This window comes from Lolium rigidum, chromosome 6 (assembly GCF_022539505.1).
Source record: "Lolium rigidum isolate FL_2022 chromosome 6, APGP_CSIRO_Lrig_0.1, whole genome shotgun sequence".
Taxonomy (NCBI): Eukaryota; Viridiplantae; Streptophyta; class Magnoliopsida; order Poales; family Poaceae; genus Lolium; species Lolium rigidum.
Window position 1 is genome coordinate 101730507 of NC_061513.1, and position 17834 is coordinate 101748340.

Consider the following 17834-nt stretch of genomic DNA (forward strand, 5'->3'; position numbering starts at 1 on the left):
CTATATATTAAAAATAGACTAAAATATAAATTAAAGTATCTACAAAAGAACTATTATAAAATCTCTTGCACATGTCCACCAGCGGTCCCACCAGCCAGAGAAGCATCACCGTAGAACCCCGCCACTTTTTTTTTTTTGAAAGACATACGTGTTAAACTCAGGAAACAAGAGTACAAGCCCCGAACACGTACACACTCGCCAGAACGCACGCGAAGGCCAGCTGGTCTGTTACAACAGCAGAAAACACCTCCAGAAAGAAAACAAATACAACGAGGCCCCTGGATGCCCCTGCACAACCCAACTCACACCACCTGCCTCGTCCGCCGCCGGAGCGAGCAGTCGGAGAGCACCACGGAGCGAAGCGGCCTCCTCGCTTGAAGCTTCACGAACCACGGTAGCCGCCCGCCCAAGATGACGGGACCGAAGACGTTGTAGAACATTGGTCGGGGACCCGCCCCGGACTCCTCCGCTCCCGAACCCGGCGACCGGCCTCGACATTGAAGCCGACGGCCACCGGATCCGCTTGCCGACGACCAGCCTCCCGGCGACCAAACAAGCCAACCACCACCACACCCCGGCGCGGCCCCCGTACGCAGCCTCCGGAACCTCGCCAATGGCGTCGGAGCAACGACACCATCGCAGCGGGGAACGAGCCGGAGGACAAAAGCCCAAAGCATGGCCGGCACCACCGCCCGCCGACCACACCCACGGGCACCAAAAGCCGGACCGGCTCCTCGACACCGCCACCAAAGACGCCGCCGAGGTGGAGCGAGAGCTGCCGGAAACTTATTCGAAACAGGCGGCGCCGCCACCACCAAAGCGCCGCCGCCGGAAGACCTACTCCTACTATCTACACACCGGACCCGCAGATCCGCGGTTCCCCCGCTCTCCCGCTGCCGAGGCGGCCGACGGAGAGAGAGGGAACCGACGGCCTGGCCGGCGGCGGACAGAGGACAACCGGACGCCTCCCTTTCGCCTCTCTCAGGAACTGTGGAAGAAAGGGAAAAGGAGAGACACAGTTTTTAGCGGAACGGTTCTCGCGAACCCCGCCACTTTTCCCGTGACGCTTTCAAACTAGGCGCCCAAACCACGAAATTTGGTATCCGCCTGCCAATTTACCGATCCGCACCCAGTCCACGTCACCGATCCGCGGCATCCTCACGAAACAGCGATCTCGCCCATCCATTTCTTCTCAATCCAACGGCTCACGCCACCTCCACAACTCCTGCTCGCCCTATATAACGCCCTCCTCCCCCGCTCGTCCCACTCATCGCTCCCAGCCACCAAACCCCACTCCAAAAAAATCCCCAAATCTTCCGAAGGAGCACCAGCAGCCATGTCCGGGCGCGGCAAGGGCGGCAAGGGGCTGGGCAAGGGCGGCGCCAAGCGCCACCGCAAGGTCCTCCGCGACAACATCCAGGGCATCACCAAGCCGGCCATCCGGCGCCTGGCCCGCCGCGGCGGCGTGAAGCGCATCTCGGGGCTCATCTACGAGGAGACCCGCGGCGTGCTCAAGATCTTCCTCGAGAACGTCATCCGTGACGCCGTCACCTACACCGAGCACGCCCGCCGCAAGACCGTCACCGCCATGGACGTCGTCTACGCGCTCAAGCGCCAGGGACGCACCCTCTACGGCTTCGGCGGCTGAGCAGAGGAGGCGCGGCGCGGCGCTGGATGGCCGTGCCGGAAGTCTTGGCTCGCGGTCAAGAAATTGGAGGGAGGAGGAAGCTCTGTGTTCGGTTCCTGGTTCCGTGGGTAGCAGTAGTCGTAGCTTCGTCAGCAGTAGTAGATTGTTGTCTGTTCAGTGTTCGCTTCGATTGCTGTTCTCAACTTGTGATGGGCAAATATGGTGTTTGCCGAGTTGTATGATTTCAGTGTTAACAAAGTTATGCTTCAGCTATGAATCAGGCTATTGGTGCCCTTCTCACTGTTGTGTTTTACTCTTGGCTACCACATTTTGTCTGAAGCAGATATTGCGATACGAACAATTGCTCATTCCTTTTATGCTGTGTTTGACACTGATCCTCTCTTCTTTTGGCCGTTTCCTGCATATCTTGCCTTAGTTTGTTTCCAGATCTAGCAAAGTGGTGCATTTTTTTTTGAATTTTTCCCTTGAAATATTGCAGTGTCTGATTGCTCACTGAGCCTGCCGCATGGTTCTAGTTTTGGACGCTGCAAATCTTCGTCATGTTTTTCCCGTGGCTGTGTGCGAACCTTGTGTCATCTTTACAGCCTTATTGTTGATGTGAACTCGTTTGGATTTGCTCTTCGTAGGTTTCACTGAGTTTCTCACCATATTCGAACTGTCTCCTTGCTCCCTCCATTATTGAGGCAATCGACATGCCATTGTGCTGCTCTGATCGTTCGTTTGGACATTGGATGGACTACTATTTAGCTGTGAAAGAGAATAATCGACTACACGAACCGGTTCATCGCAGCAAAGCATGATGAATCCAAATCACTGGCCTAAGAAAATTGCAAGCCCCCCATCTTTATTTTTTGATTAGGAGCAAGTCCCCATCTGAATTCTGTTCTAATGTACTAGCTGGGAAAAAAAAAGAAAACTACTCCCAAACTTTCCTGCGCTGTCACCTAAAAAAAAGTTTCATGGGCTGCCTGACGGAACCGATCTGGGTCCAGGCCCATTATCTCCCCAAATGCCCAACCCATTCATCGTCTACCAACCAACCCAGCGCCAATAAAACCAAGCCCACTGCCCACCCACCCACATGTTTCTTCCTCGCTCGTCGCCGGCTCTTCCCCCTCCGATTCGCCGACCCGACTCGCCTCCTCCCGCAGCACTCGCACGGTCGCACGCATCCCCAATCAAATCCGCCGCCTCCCACACCACGCTTCCCTTCTCCACCGCCGGCGCGGCCCAAAACGAATCCTCCCCGCGGCCAATCGCCGCCCCTCCTTGCCCCCACAGCCCCCGATTCCCAACGTGCCTCCGTTCGGCGCGCGCGCGCGCTCGATCCCGCTCTGCTCTGTCCGTACCAGCGGCGAATTTGGCGGCTCTGCTCTTCTGTGACGCTGCTAGGGTTTCGGCTCGAGCTCCGGCGCTCCAGTGCGCGGGGCCATGGCGGCCCAGGGCGGCGAGGCGGCTGCCGGATCCGCCGCCAAGCCCGGCGAGGTATGCTTCCGCTGCTCCTCTACCTAGCTTCGTCGGCATTCGCTTCCGCGTTGTTCCTTCCCTGGGCTTGCGTGCGATTCGGTCTGTTCCTGGCGTGGCCTGAGAATTGAGATGCAGATGGGATGGCCAGGATGCTTGTTGACTAGCATTACAATATCGCCTTTGCTCTGGGATATTTAGGTCCACCTCAGCCACGTGGATAGCTTGTTATAAGCTGGTAGAAGTGGTATTCGAGTATTCGATATCTAGCTCTGCTAATTTTACTGCATCACAAGTGTAGGAAGTTTAACAACCGTACGAGCCGACGTTGTTTGATGCGACAAACAGCGATAGTGATTAGAAAGAAGTCCATATAACCCCCCTAAGTATTGTGTTTGGGATGCTAACCCCCCCTAACTATTAACTGGGACAAATAACCCCCCTAAGTATGCAATACCATGCAAATTACCCCCATACCGGATTTGGCTGTTCTTTTAGGTGGTTTTAGTCCACGTGTACAACCGGTTTTAGACAGCCTGCACTTGGTCTGGTCGCGAGCCTGCTTGCCATGAATACAAGTCAAGAGGATTGCCTAATGAAGTTCTGCAAAGTAGAGCAACATACTGGAAATAAGGTTTACCTGTATTCAATTGCACTAGTCTTAGCATTGCAGCCGACAGCAATGAAATGGCCATCATCCATCAGTTTTCCTCGCAGTCCTCGAAGGGAATAATCCAGCAGCTCCTGTGAATCAACAGACCGGGCCATCTTCTTTAACTGCCGGATCGATGGCCAACAGGACACGCTCTTCGCGCAGGCCTACCGCTAGTACTACCGGAGCTGCATCATTTCCGGCACCATCGACTTCATCTTCGGCGACGCCACGGCCGTCTTCCAGCGCTGTGTGATGCTCGTCAGGGACCCGCTCCCGTGGAAGCCCGGCGTGGTGACCGCGCACGGCCGCCGCGACCGGCAGCAGACTACGGCTTCGTCCTGCACCGAACCCGCATCGTGGCCGATGACAGCCTCGCCCATCGTCGACGGTGAAGACCTTCATTGGGCTGCTATCGCTCTGAGCCTCGATTCAGCACCAACGCAGCTGATCCGAGGGGACACTGCTCTGTGGTGATCTCCAGCGCTTGCTCGTCGTCGGCAAGGTCACGGGCTGCAAGGCGATGCGATGATGCACATGCTCAATCTGGTGCAGGCAGGCTCATGGGCGACGCCAGTACCTCTCCCGCTTCCTGCCGTCAGATCGCCAGTCACTTGGCGATTGAGCGGAGCAGCACGCTACAGGGGGGGAGCAGTGTGGGAACTCGACCAGGCTATGCCACCCTCGAATCATCGATTTCTGCCGCCAATCATCTGACCTCGTCGACGGCAGCGCAGAGCGAGGTGCGTGACGAGAAAGCAGAGCGCGGTGCGGTGCGAGAGGTTCAACCGGACCAGAATCTGCTCGTCTAACCACTTGTACACGTGGACTAAAACCACCTAAAAAACAGCCAAATCTGGTATGGGGGTAATTTGCATGGTATTGCATACTTAGGGGGGTTATTTGTCCGGGTTAGTAGTTAGGGGGGGTTAGCATCCCAAACACAATACTTAGGGGGGTCATATGGACTTCTTTCTAGTGATTAAGCCCTCCTGGTAGGTAGCCCGTATGGTACAGTAAAAAGTACTCGGAGTGCTTGCCTTTTATTAAGCTTAACGTTGTCTGCAACTTGGTTGCTCATGTTCGATGACATACTGGAAATTCTTTTGAGTTTGAATGTGACAATGTTTTTAGTCAAGACGACCTAGGTGACCACATAGATATATATGGCAAGTTCATTCGGCAATTGTTTGTTCCCAATAATGCATGGTTGGCATCTACGGTTGGCTGACATTGATTTATGTTATCAAGGAAAGTGTGTCATATGGCGTGAGGTCATGGCTTTGGCCATAGTTGTGAAGATTTAACTTTTGGGTTGTCTGTTTGTAAAATTAACCAACAAATAATTCAGCATAAGTCAGTTCTTTTTTATCATGCGTTGAGTGAACATCAAATCATTTGATGAATGCCACATTTATATGCCAACTCAACTGTCCCAAAAATCGGATTGAGAAAAAGTTCATCTGTTCAACATTTGTGTTTGGCTGCTAAGAACTACTGTGCTAATTGCAGTGTGCAGTCAGTTAATGCTGTCATTTTGTTATTTGTGTATACTAATTAATTGGTTGATGTGGAGTGTCTCATTGATGTCATTCCGTTTTTTTGCAAGGAATTACTCGTTGTTTTTTGGTAGCAGGAATACTCATTTTTTTGTTACCTTAGCCATTTAAACCTTTCTGTGCACGTGTTGTCGCTGTAAAAATTGGCCACACCAGCAGGAAATTCTGCCTTGTATAGGTTGTAAATGCATGCTGTACAGTCAGGGAGCTATGTTATATAACATACACTGCCAACTGTTGGAATATTAAAAGCAAAAATTCAATATGATTTTCTTTCATGTGGTCATGCATTATTGTTGAGGATCACTTGGTACAATAGCAAACGTCTAATATCTTTATGATTACTTCCATATTTTCATCAAATGGGTGTAATATTCTAAAACTTGCTGCTGCTTAGCACCTAATCGGGCTAGGTGGCTGTTAGTGGGCTGGTGATGTCTAGCGTGTAGCCCAAACCTTTTAGAACAGTGGTTGCTGATACCTGTTTTTTGTCATGATACATAATTATGAGCTGACTAATTTCTCTGTTCATGGAGCAGGCAAGTTCATCTCCGTACCAATCTTCAGCATCTGGCCATCATCCATGGTCTTCTTCAACTGGGACTTCCTGGAACTATCCAGTGGATAATTCAAACCAAAGCGCAGTTTATTATGATCCACAAAGGGATGTCTCAGTTTCAGGAGCTACTCAAAATGCGACCAGTGGTGCAAATAATGTGATTCAACCGGCTGTGGGCACAAGTAATGCAACCAATACTTATGCGCCATACTCAAATTCTGTTCAACCTGCCTACAATGCTGCACAGTATCCAAATTATTACTATAACTATCCACAAGCTGCAAACGACTCTACTGTTCAACAAGGAGTAGATCCAAGTTCAGGTGCTGCTTATCAGCCTCTTACTTCATTTCAGAATTCAGGATCTTATGTTGGTCCTACAAGTAACACATATTATAATGCTGGTGCTGATCAGACCGCGCCAGGATATGCAACCAACAACTATTATTATCAGAACAATGCCTGGGGTGGAGGAAGTTCTGGAGATGTTCACAGCCAAACATATCAGACTTACAATCCATCAGATGCTAACGCTGCCCAGAATTCTAGTTCTCTGCCCACCAATTCTTTTCACTATCCTCAACAGTACACCCAGTGGTCTCACTATTATGATCAGTCTGCACCAAACCCCGTAGGCTCTGCAGTCGCTGGCAGCAGTGTGTCCGAAACAAAAGCTTCTAGTGCCGGTTCTGGTTATGCACACCCCAGCTCACAGCCACCTCCACCAGGCACCACACAATGGAAAAATGATACAGTTGCATCTACTGCACCTCCTCTGCAGGTATATTACTCTTATTTGGTTTCTTATTTTTAAGAATTATAGATCGAATGACTTTTTGCAGTCCTTTTGCGTGCGAAGACCCTAAACTTGCATTTATCTTCTCATGTGGATTTTTCCCCTGTAAACGTAGCCTTGTGTGACTGCTTATGGACATTATGGTTGATATAGTGTAGTGGCTTCAGGATATTGGTGTGTCCATCCCTTATTCTCTTTTTTGTTTAACTCAGCTTAAACAAAGCTACACGTCCACTGCAATAAAATCATTTGTGGCACTATCTCCTTAACTTTTTTACCTATGTCCCAGTTCGAGTTTTTTACTTGTGGTCGTTCAAAATTCCATTCCCCTTTTTCTTTTTGTAGTGATACATGCTCTTCCATATACACTTATAGAACATTATGAGTCTTCTTATGGTATGTACTCCCATAACTGTCCTCGCCCTAGAAGGGTAGTCTTAACAGGCCTTGTGGTCCTATTGTGTAATCTACTTAGTCTAGTCAATCGGAACCTTGTAGTGGGTGACAACTGATGTATCATTTAATTTCTAATGCGTCCATAAAGGTCACAGGGACATGTGACAGGCCTTTTATTTTGAAGGGTTTTATTGCATGTGTTATAGTTCATTTTAACTCCTTCTCTTTTGGGAGGAGAGTTTCTCCTGTATTTCTTGTTCAATAGCATGTTATTCCAGGTTTTATACTAGCACTAGCATTTTTTTTGTAGGGCTCCAAATTCTAACTGCTACCAATTGACAGGCAGCGGGAATCACAGGGTTTCAAAGCCAGAATGCCCACCAGGCACCAGGTGCTCCAGGGTTTCAAAGCCAGCATGCCAACCAGGCACCAGGCACTCCAACGTTTCAAAACCAGCATGCCAATCAGGCACCAGGCGCTCCAGGGTTTCAAAGCCAGCATGCCAATCAGGCACCAGGTGCTCCAGGGTTTCAAAGCCAGCATGCCAACCAGGCACCAGGTGCTCCAGGGTTTCAAAGCCAGCATGCGAACCAGGCACCAGGCGCACCAGGGTTTCAAAGCCAGCATGCGAACCAGGCACCAGGCATCTCAGGGTTTCAAAGCCACATCAACCTGGCACCTGGCGCCCCAGGGTTTCAAGACCAGCATGTCAACCAGGCACCAGGTGCCCCAGGGTTTCAAAACAAGCACATCAACCAGGCATCGGCCCCTCCAGGTTTTAAAAATCAGTATACTAACCAGACAGCTTCAGTTCATGGGTTTCAGAACCAGTATGCGAACCAGGCACTTGCATACCAACAAAGCTCTGCAAATTATAGTCAGTTACCACTAAATAACCAAGCCGATCAACAGAAAGCTTTGCATGTGCAAGGTCAAAGCTCAAATGTTTATTCAGTAAATCATACTTATGAAAACTCTCAGCCAACCTTGCAGGGTTCTGCAACCAGGGTAAATAAAGTTCAGATCCCAACAAACCCTCGAATAGCTCCAGATGTCCCAAAAGCATTGCCCAAAGCAGAGTCAAAATTACAAGCTGCTTCATCGCTAAAACCTGCTTATGTTGGTGTTTCCATGCCCAAGAATGATGTGAAGGCAGGTCAAGATGGTCATGGAGCTGCAGCACAGGTGAATATATTATATTTATTCCATTCTTTTTGTTGAGAACTAGTTATGATATAATCATAAAGCTAAGCTTGATGGAGTCCTCACTCCTTTAGGCACTGAAAACAAATCTATGGAAATGTAAACTTGCTAAATCTTAAATGCTACTGTATAGAGTGCAATACTACAAACCTACAATTGCTGAATTATGTTGTCCTGACTCCCCGTATAAATGCCCTGATTCAAATATTGCAAAGAGGAAGTGTCTGTAACACCTTATGTTTGCAGTGTCAAGCATTGGTGTTCTTATTATTCTTGATATCTTTCTACTAATCGACTATTTTGCATTATTTTCTTGCTGTTTAGGGAGCTTTCCCCGTTTCACTTTGTACTTATGTTGAGCGGAATCTTTCCCGTTGTAAGGATGATGCCCAGAGATCTGCCACCCGAATCATCATGAAGGAGGTTCAGTAATATATTCTTGTCTTTGCTTCTGCTTGCCTGATATTGCTTATAAAGTATTAAAGTTACAAAGTAAAATCTTTAGTTGATTTTGGTTGTGCATTATTAAAATTAAATGTTCTTTAATCTGTCTAGTTTATTAAGAAGTTTGTTAACTTCCAAGTTTTTTCTCTTCCTATAATATCAGATAATAACCAAGGCAACTGCTGATGGTACCCTTCATAATAAGAACTGGGACATTGAGCCGTTATTAGCTTTGCCAGAAAATGCTACAGGCACAGATATGACAAGGTAACCAGCATTCATATACTCAGATACTCATATGGTTGTGCACTGCCTTATAATAATATATAAATCGTTGGGTATATCTTCTTTGACTAGTTTTTACGATTCGGATATTGAAATATAAATCTAATTGCCATCAATTTTTGTTATGTAAAGAGGGTAAGGTGCTTTGCTTTATCTGGCATGAATGGAATTTCACCTTTTCACACTTTAATCTAAAATTTGGCGAAATCCTTGATTTTTTCTGGCATGAATGTAATTTCTCACATTTTTCCTAACACCTGAGCCTTGGTGAAATCCTAAATTTGGTCCTGCATGAATTGAATTTCACATTTTTCTTATCACTTGAACCTAATTTTGTTTGAAGACCGAAACTACTGTATCTAACTAAGAGTACTACCATCGAAGTAGCATCATGGGCATCAGTCACCAAAAGGAAATTATTTTCTGTAGGAATTATTGAAGGCATACGTAGAAACAAGTGGGAGAACATAACACATTCGCTTAAATTTGTAATTTCAGTTTGAGAACAGGGTGTGTGCGAGTCATTTTGCCTGTTTAAGCAGCCTAGATGCATAATGAGTCACCCAGAGAGAACTGTTGACATTTCAGTGGATTCTTTGTAGTCTAGGTCACTAGGTGTTATATTGTGGGTTGGAGATTCCTGGAACTGGCATATGGACCACGCTGGTGGGGAGGGGCTTTCAGATTTTCAGTATAAAGACACTTCGCTTCTCTGAGAAGCTCCTAAATCTTACGGAGGACTTAAGCTTATGGCCAATTACGTATTCCTGATTTGTCTTAATCCTTTGGCAGCACTGGAAAGGATTCAAGTCCCTTCTCCTTTTCTACACCAAGGAGGAGCCCGAGTAGACGTACGAAAAGTAGGTGGGAGCCTGTTGCTGATGAAAAAGTCATTAACAAGGTGGAAGTGGTTCCTAAAGAACCAGCAAAAAGTAACATTTCTACCTGGGAAGCTGCTAAACGAACGGTAAGCCCTCAGATGGGTTTGTTTACTAAAATTCTCCTTAGGAAAATTGTGCATTTGAATATGGTCATTGCCCTAAGCTTATTGTTTACTCAAATTATTTTCTTTCTGGAATTTTTGGCTGCATATATAGGGCAACAGTTGGGATCTTGGGAGATTTGTCCAATCCCGTCAAGCTCCTTCAAGCCAATGGAGTCAGAGGCCCTCTAAAAAGCAGCGGACAAGTGGTAGTACAAATGTAAACAAAAATGGAAATGCTTCAAGCGACAGCGACAAGGAGCAGGATCTTGCGAAATATTATGCCAGTTCAATGCAACTAACAAATTCACCAGAGGAGAAGAAACGGCGGGAGCATAGATCAAAGCGCTTTGAACGTGGTCAGAGTGCATCATCAAAATCTGGAAGTTCCGTACCACATAAGGCCAATGTATACATAAGGAAAGCTATGCCGATGCTTCCCAACAAAATTAATGGAGATGGTGTTACATTGGCAGTTGAGGATTTGGACTGGGATGCACTGACAATCAAGGGAACATGTCAGGAAATTGAGAAACGATATCTGCGCCTTACATCAGCACCTGATCCTGCCACTGTGAGCATGCTTTGCTAATTGCCTTGTAAACTTTAGGCTGGAAAAACATATCACGGATACAGAAATAGATTCAGCGATTATTAACAAATATTGGTGTTTTCTTGCTTTAATTTTCTGATCACATCTTTTGCAGGTAAGGCCAGAAGATGTCTTAGAGAAAGCTCTTCACATGGTTGAAACTTGTGAAAAGAATTACCTCTATAAATGTGATCAACTGAAGTCTATTAGGCAAGACCTTACTGTTCAGAGGATTCAGAACGAGCTGACTGTCAAGGTATTCCTTGATAACAACTTCCCATTGTGTTATACTGCATTTAGTATCAGTATTCAATTTGTCCACAGTTTTCATGAGGGCAACAGTCCGACTTTCTAAAATCGTTTGGTTTTTCCTTCTATATAGCTTGCATCTTGATTGTTCTGTTCTTATTTCAGGTTTACGAAACTCATGCACGATTAGCACTTCAAGCGGGAGATTTATCTGAATATAATCAGGTTGGCCTATCTTGTTCTCCTTCATCTTAGCTCTATTTCATTTTCTAGTTCCTTAAAACCGGCTGCTGTATTCTTATTTGATAATTTATATTGATGGTCCAGCCGCCTAAAAGAGATTGAAAGCAACAGACTAGTTTTTAATATGTTTTTATTGCAATTCTTGGCAGTGCCAATCGCAGTTGACAAGGTTATATGGCGAAGGGATCTCAGGCTGTCATCTTGAGTTCTCTGCTTACAACTTGCTATGTGTCATGTTACACTCTAACAACAAAAGAGACTTGCTTTCATCCATGGCAAGGTATATCTATTGCATAATAAGTGCATACACAAATCAGCTATTCAGTTGCCACATTAGCCATGTTTGATGAATCCATTTTTCTCAGTTTGTCGAAGGAAGCCAAGCTAGACGAAACAGTCAAACATGCACTTGCCGTTCATTCTGCTGTTTCGTCTGGAAACTATGTCATGTTTTTCAAATTATACAAAAAAGCGCCTGGGTTGAATTCGTGTCTTATGGGTAAAGATGATATTTATTGCCCCCTTTCCAATTTTTTTTTGTCAATTTGAGATATTTTCAGTAAGTTGATGCGTGGCTACTTATGCTATTCGCTTTACAGACCTCTATGTTGAGCGGATGCGTTTTGAGGCAATAAAATGCATGTCAAAATCATATCGTCCAACTGTGCCTGTGAGATATGCTGCACGGGTTTTGGGGTTCACGAAGGTTGTTGAAGTTTGTGAGGTTGAAGTAGCTGATGGATTGGAAGAATGTGAAGAATGGTTGAAAGCACATGGTGCTATTCTTGCAGTAGATGGAAACAACGGGGAGTTGCAGATAGACACAAAAGTAAACCTTGTACCCAGTTCAATTTCGTGCGCTAGTGTTTGTGTTATCTTGTGGTCTTTAAAACATCCTGCCATGCATATATCCTTGACAGGTTTCTTCTGCATCTCTATTCATGCCGGAACCTGATAATGCTGTTTCGCATGGCGATGCATCTCTTGCTGTGGATGATTTTTTGGCGCGGGCATCATAAACAATGCCAGGCTGGGTGATTTGGTGAGCAGGTAGTACTCCTTCGGCACTAAGCTTTGGATGTACTGTGTTAGTACATACTGCCAATGCTAGTAGAGGAACGCTCTATTAATGCAGGACAGACACATGAAATGGATCCGATGAGAGGGGAAGCACTGGCTCTTGCACCGAATTGGTCTCATGAACTTGATGCACACAGCACGTGGGTAGGAAACTATTTAGTAGCCTCACATTGTGCTCTGACGCCGTCGAAACTTGGCAAGGGGTGATAACTATCCAGCTCTGTGATTTCCATATGACAGATAAAATTATGGGGTAGCATTAAAAGCTATGAGTCACCAAGTCGGGGCATGATTTTGTACTGCCAGCTAGACGTCAAGTGTATATGTTGTTGTCAAGAACATGGTCAATCCAGTTCAGTGTAGTGTACAATTTTTGTTCACTTAGAGGTTGCTCTGATGTCAGTTATTCTTGACCGATCAACTGCAAATAGTTCATAGGTATACTGATATTGTTCCGAAATTTTGTCCCCTTATGGGGAAGAAATGTGTTTGATAGTAACAGAAGTCGTGGTAATTTTCTCTAGAAACTTGTTATGTTACTATGCCAATGTAGAGTAAACCGCATCCTCGTGGAATCTGCTGGAGTATTGGAACTGTGTTTCTGGCTTGTCTTGTGTCTGAGTTGGATGATTCTGATATGAACCTATGTGCTTGTTTTTTCGTTTAATATTTTTTTGCTGCATATATAACAATTCAAAAAGGTTTAATCTATTTCATGAAGCACAATTTGTCAAAAGAGATGCATAATTAACAAACGATGCATGGTTCTTCCGCTTGGTTGAGTCAATAATTGCAAAGTGCCCCAGTCGAATGCTTGCACTACGTTTTAAGTACTCCCTTCCATCTATATTATTTGATGCTAAAATAGATGTATCTACAACTAAAATATGTCATATATCTATATTACTGTCAAGTAATATGAATCGGAGGAAGTATCTCAAGTGATTTGCGATATTTTTGCTTGTGGTTGTAATGAACATCTTTCACAGAACTCCTATGTGAATCACATCAAAGAAATGGCAGTATGAGAGAAAAGTGACCATACACATCTATGGTTGTGCATGTGGCTACAATAAACATCTTTCACAAGAACCCCTATGTGCATCACACGAAAGTGTTGCTGGCATGCCATTGATCACGAAGGCCTTGTTTGGTTGCCCGGTTTCTAGGTGGATACGCGCGTATTATACCAGCCCATCCATTTACTCGAAAATACACTTCATAGCTATTTGGCAGCCCGGTTTGTAGTCACGTAAGCCCGAGTAAACTCCTGAAAACACGTTGGGTTGAGCTGATTTTCAGACGCGAGGTGGGTGCCGCGTTTTTTCCACTCGTGTTTCATGGCCTGGAGAAGTGAATAGGGTGTCCACCCAAAACACGGCGTTAATACACTACCATACACTGAAATCCACTGTTTCCAAACAAGGTCGAAGGGTTTCTAACGACAACACTTGTTTTCAGGTACCCATGGGCAGTCTTAACAGAGGAATCCCACTGGCATCATGATCGTGGCAGCAACAAGCAGCAACGTATCCGCGCGTGCTTGGATGGCCGTGTAATGCCGTAATGGATGACGCGGTCGGGTGTGGGCAACGGATATCGTTGACACTCCTCGTCGACATCGCGCGTCAGTCCGTCGATCGCCGCACGCGCGGCGCGTGGAGTTTCCTTTCCTCCCCCGACACGGACGGCACGGCACAGCCAAGTGGCGGGCGTTTCACCTGGACCGTGCCGTTTTGTCGGTACCACACCATGCCGGTACGAGTTCAGCCGCGGCCGGCCCGGCCTGCAGCCGGGGCGAGACGGCGCCGGAGCGAGTAGGACGGCGAGACCCCGTGCGATTGGCTCTCGTGTACTATGGTGAGCTGGTGGCAGCCAAGTTGGCTCCGGAGCGATTAAAGCCGCAGCGTGAAGCCTGATTGATCGCGCGCGAGGGAAAGGCCGCCGCCACCCTCCGCCCGCTGGCCGTGGCAACGGGGCCGACCAAGGAGAATTAAACCAGCGGGCGTGGCGGCCGACTTTTTGACCCTTTTCTGGAGCGAGTTGCCGTCGGCGAGCCGATGCTGGCAGGGCAGGCCGCGTGAACATTTATGGGACTCTCTCTTCTTTTCTCGGCTCTGAGTTCTCCGACGTTTCGACTGAGCCAGTTAGTTGAGCTGCGGTTAACGGTGGCTTTCAGATTTCTCTTCCGAAAGAGGGGAACCGTTTTCGTAGGCTTTTACCAGAGGCTTATCGGCATGGCGTATCCATGCGTCATGGCTGGATAGTGTGACAGTAGAGCGTATGGAAATTTGCAGGCTCGCTAGGTTCAGTTTTAGGTTCCACCTAAAAAGAGTTCAAATTTTTTTTGGCTCTAGAAAAGGATTCAATTTTAAGTTCGCCTATTCTCTCGGTGTGTTTTTCTTAAGAAATAACATAATAATACTAGTGTGTTGTACTAGTTTCTTTTTACAACGAGAATATTCCTAATATGCTAGGACCAGAGTTGTATCTAGGATAAGTGAGTAGGATCACACCAGTTGTGCTTCTGACTACATCTCTTCGGTTGTATATATTACATGTTCCTGTACTAGCTAGACAATCAGATCTAACATATTCATATTCAGCTATTCACTTGTGTAGCGGGGGTACCGAGTTACCTCGCGAGTCGGATTGAATTGATGTTTCAACTCGTCATGCAATAAGTCGAATCGCCAACTCAGTATCCTAACGAGTTGAGCCGAGTGAATATATCTTGACTCTTCATCTGAACACCCCCATATCCTCTAGAACTCTCACATTCACTTTCTTTTAACAACTCGGCATTTAAGATTAACTTCCCCCCCCCCCCCCCCGTCCCCCCCGTCCCCGTTACAGTTTAGGGCAAGCTCACTAGCTGAGGAAAAAACAATAATTTTTCAACCAGGGCCGGCTCTGGCCCTAGGCCACCATGGGCAACGCCCAGGGCCCACGCCTGGGAGGGGCCCATCTCCGCATCTTCTCCTCTACTTGTTGGGCTAAGGGCATCTCCAGCGGCGCGACGCAAACGGACGCTGAGCGACCGTTTGTGTCCGCCGTGACCGAAAATGCGTCGTGCACCACCTCCAGCGGCGCGACGCAAAGTGACCGGGCCGTCCGCGGAGACGCAAACCTGGCCCAAATATGCGCCAGGTTTGCGTCTCGGCGGACGCTGCGCGGACGCGCAAAGTGTCCGCTCGCCTTTCCACCGGGCCCGCCTGGCAGCGAGTCTGCAACGAGGGCACCGCTTCGGCGGTCAGCGCTTCCGCGTCTGCGCCGCAGGCTTCGCTGCCGGGCTGGCGGCTCAGCTGCCGCCGGGTGCCCATCCCTCCAGTACCTGCGCGTGAGCCTGATCGGACGGCGGAGATCCGGCGCAGGAGGCAGTATCTGCCGGCAGACCTCCGCGCCGATCCGGCGTACGCCATCGACTCGGAGCTTTGGGGTACGTACCTATCCACGGAGACGGACATGAGACGAAGGGCAGGCTTCATGGGCGACAGGGATTATCCCTTCGGCCCTGCACCGCCGGCTCGTCGTCAACAGGCGCGGACGCGACGTCAGCAGACGCAGCACAACGACACCGACGACCGCGAGGACGACGACGACGAAGCCTACGCCGTGTACGACGACGACGACGACTACGTCGAGGCGCTCGCCTACCATAGCGAGGAGGTGAAGGACGAAAGCGACGACTACGTCGCTGTCGTCTTCCACGAATGGCAGCAGGCCTTGGCGGAGGGCCGGAACTTCGACTTCCCGGACAACATGACGGACGACGAGATGGCGAAGGTCACCGTCCTCGTCTCCGAGTACGACGCGCCTATGCAGCCGCCGCTGCCCCGCTACGCCACCGCCGTCATGCCACCGGGCCTGTCGGCGGATGAAGCACTTCAACAGGCGCTCCTGGAGTCGGCGGCGCCTCCGCCACCGCCGCCACAGCCGCAGCACTGGACGCCTCCACCGCCGCCACAGCCGCAGCACTGGGTGCCTCAACCGCCGCCACAGCCGCAGCCCTGGGCGCTTCCACCGCCGCCACAGCCGCAGCACTGGGCGCCTCCACCGCCGCCACAGCCGCAGTACTGGGCGCCTCAACCGCCGCCACAGCCACAGCACTGGGCGCCTCAACCGCCACCACAGCCGCAGCCTCCTCAACCTCGAGCACCGGCGGCGGCGCGCCCGGCGTACGCTCCCCCGGATGGCAACTGGCCTTGGGTCATACCGGACCTCATCGTGCTCGACAGCGACGAGGAGCAGCACAGCGACGACGAGCAGTAGGCGTTTAGGTTTATTTTTTATGTTTTAACTTTTAAGTATGTAAATTATATTTCATATTTAAAAAAATGCTTCGTCCTATAAAAATGCGTCATGCCGCTGGAGCCACTTCGACGCAAACGGACGCGCTATCGATTTTGACCAAAAGGATCGACGCAAACGGACGCACGCGGACGCTAAAATGCGTCGCGCCGCGCTGGAGATGCTCTTAGAAAAATCTTGAAACGGGGGAACGGACGAAGCGCTCGTCTTCGACCGACTCGCCAGTCGCTTCGCCTGGACTCCTAGATCGGCTCCCACCTCCTAGTAGAGTCCTAGTCCAAGATCGCCTTGCTCGGGTGATTGTGCTCCACTCTTTCCGTAGGTTGTTAATTCTTAATTGTTGCGTGATGGGAATTGCATAAGTATAAGTATTATCAGACGGCCGGAAACACATCGCCGCTGATCATATCTACAACCACGGGGTAGAATATGGTGAAGTTTCTATGTCTATGATAGAGAGCAGGTTATGTTGGACAGCATTAATTTTGAAGTTGTCCTCAATTATTTTACATCAAGAAATGCCCAAAGATTTTCTTGTGAAACACTGAAACATTATTGTCCAGAACTCATAGAAATTTGATTTTTTTTTGAGGTAGTAATAAAATTAGCGCAGAATACAACTTGTTATGTTTTGCTTCTCATTTTGTCCTTCTATTGTTGTATAACATTTTCTTAAGTAATTTATAGACATCTCGGCTTACGAATATATGGTTGAATGTTAATTTTAAATATTTTATAAGTAAAACAAGACACATATATATCTATAGATCTCAATATGCCTACATGTATAGTATTAGTCATAGGAGCCCCGTCGTCGCCTCGCCCTAGGGCCAAAATATAGGGCCGGCCCTGTTTTCAACAAGTTGACATCCGGGAACTAGATAATTCCAGCCATACTTTCGGTTGGAGACAGAAGAAAGTCTTACAACGAGTTTATGATTTTCTTCTTGTAAAACATGTTCGTCCAAATATGCTAAGTTATCATCATCATTTACTATGTGTCAGGTTCTAAATATAATGATTTATACTAAAGTTAACACAAATTACGAAAGTGGCCTTTCATGTGCCAATGATATGAAGCAGAACAAACTAATCAAACCAATCCCAAAATCTCTATCACATGGACAAGACCATTGATGAATTCAAGTACTTAATCAAGAGTTAAGCTGCATTTTGCCTTTTTGTTGGTGCAAGTAAAACTATAAAAAAAATGTGAATGAACTCTTGAATTCCATTTTAAATGCCAAAAATTTCCCATCTAGTTTTCACATGCATATTTTCGTACTTTTGTGCCATCGCAAAAAGGAAGAGTTTTGGGCATTGTGTTGAAAAAACAAGTTTAGTAATCACAATAATTTTTTTCTTGAGTAC

General features: G+C 47.6%; 2 protein-coding genes across 2 annotated transcripts; both read left to right on the forward strand.

Moving 5' to 3' along the window:
* The first annotated feature begins 1336 nt into the window (after positions 1 to 1336).
* On the forward strand, positions 1337 to 1648 carry LOC124661401 (histone H4). Its single transcript, XM_047199258.1, has one exon. It carries the CDS (start codon positions 1337 to 1339, stop codon positions 1646 to 1648), a length of 312 nt encoding a protein of 103 aa, XP_047055214.1.
* Positions 1649 to 3030: 1382 nt separating this feature from the next.
* LOC124660268 (SAC3 family protein A-like) lies at positions 3031 to 12759 on the forward strand. The gene is made up of 13 exons (XM_047198081.1): positions 3031 to 3133; positions 5863 to 6663; positions 7417 to 8259; positions 8602 to 8700; positions 8885 to 8988; positions 9799 to 9973; positions 10104 to 10562; positions 10696 to 10836; positions 10995 to 11054; positions 11222 to 11352; positions 11438 to 11571; positions 11672 to 11901; positions 11993 to 12759. The coding sequence occupies exons 1-13, from the start codon at positions 3080 to 3082 to the stop codon at positions 12089 to 12091; spliced, it is 3330 nt and encodes a 1109-aa protein (XP_047054037.1). The 5' UTR covers positions 3031 to 3079; the 3' UTR covers positions 12092 to 12759.
* The last annotated feature ends 5075 nt before the right edge of the window (positions 12760 to 17834 follow it).

Bases quoted from the DNA above. Each gene is read 5' to 3' on its own strand.
- LOC124661401 (XM_047199258.1), top strand. From the start codon at position 1,337: ATGTCCGGGCGCGGCAAGGGCGGCAAGGGGCTGGGCAAGGGCGGCGCC.
- LOC124660268 (XM_047198081.1), top strand. From the start codon at position 3,080: ATGGCGGCCCAGGGCGGCGAGGCGGCTGCCGGATCCGCCGCCAAGCCC. The intron at 11,055-11,221 runs GTTGGCCTATCT...AATTCTTGGCAG, and splicing joins ATTTATCTGAATATAATCAG to TGCCAATCGCAGTTGACAAG. The intron at 11,902-11,992 runs GTAAACCTTGTA...TATCCTTGACAG, and splicing joins AGTTGCAGATAGACACAAAA to GTTTCTTCTGCATCTCTATT.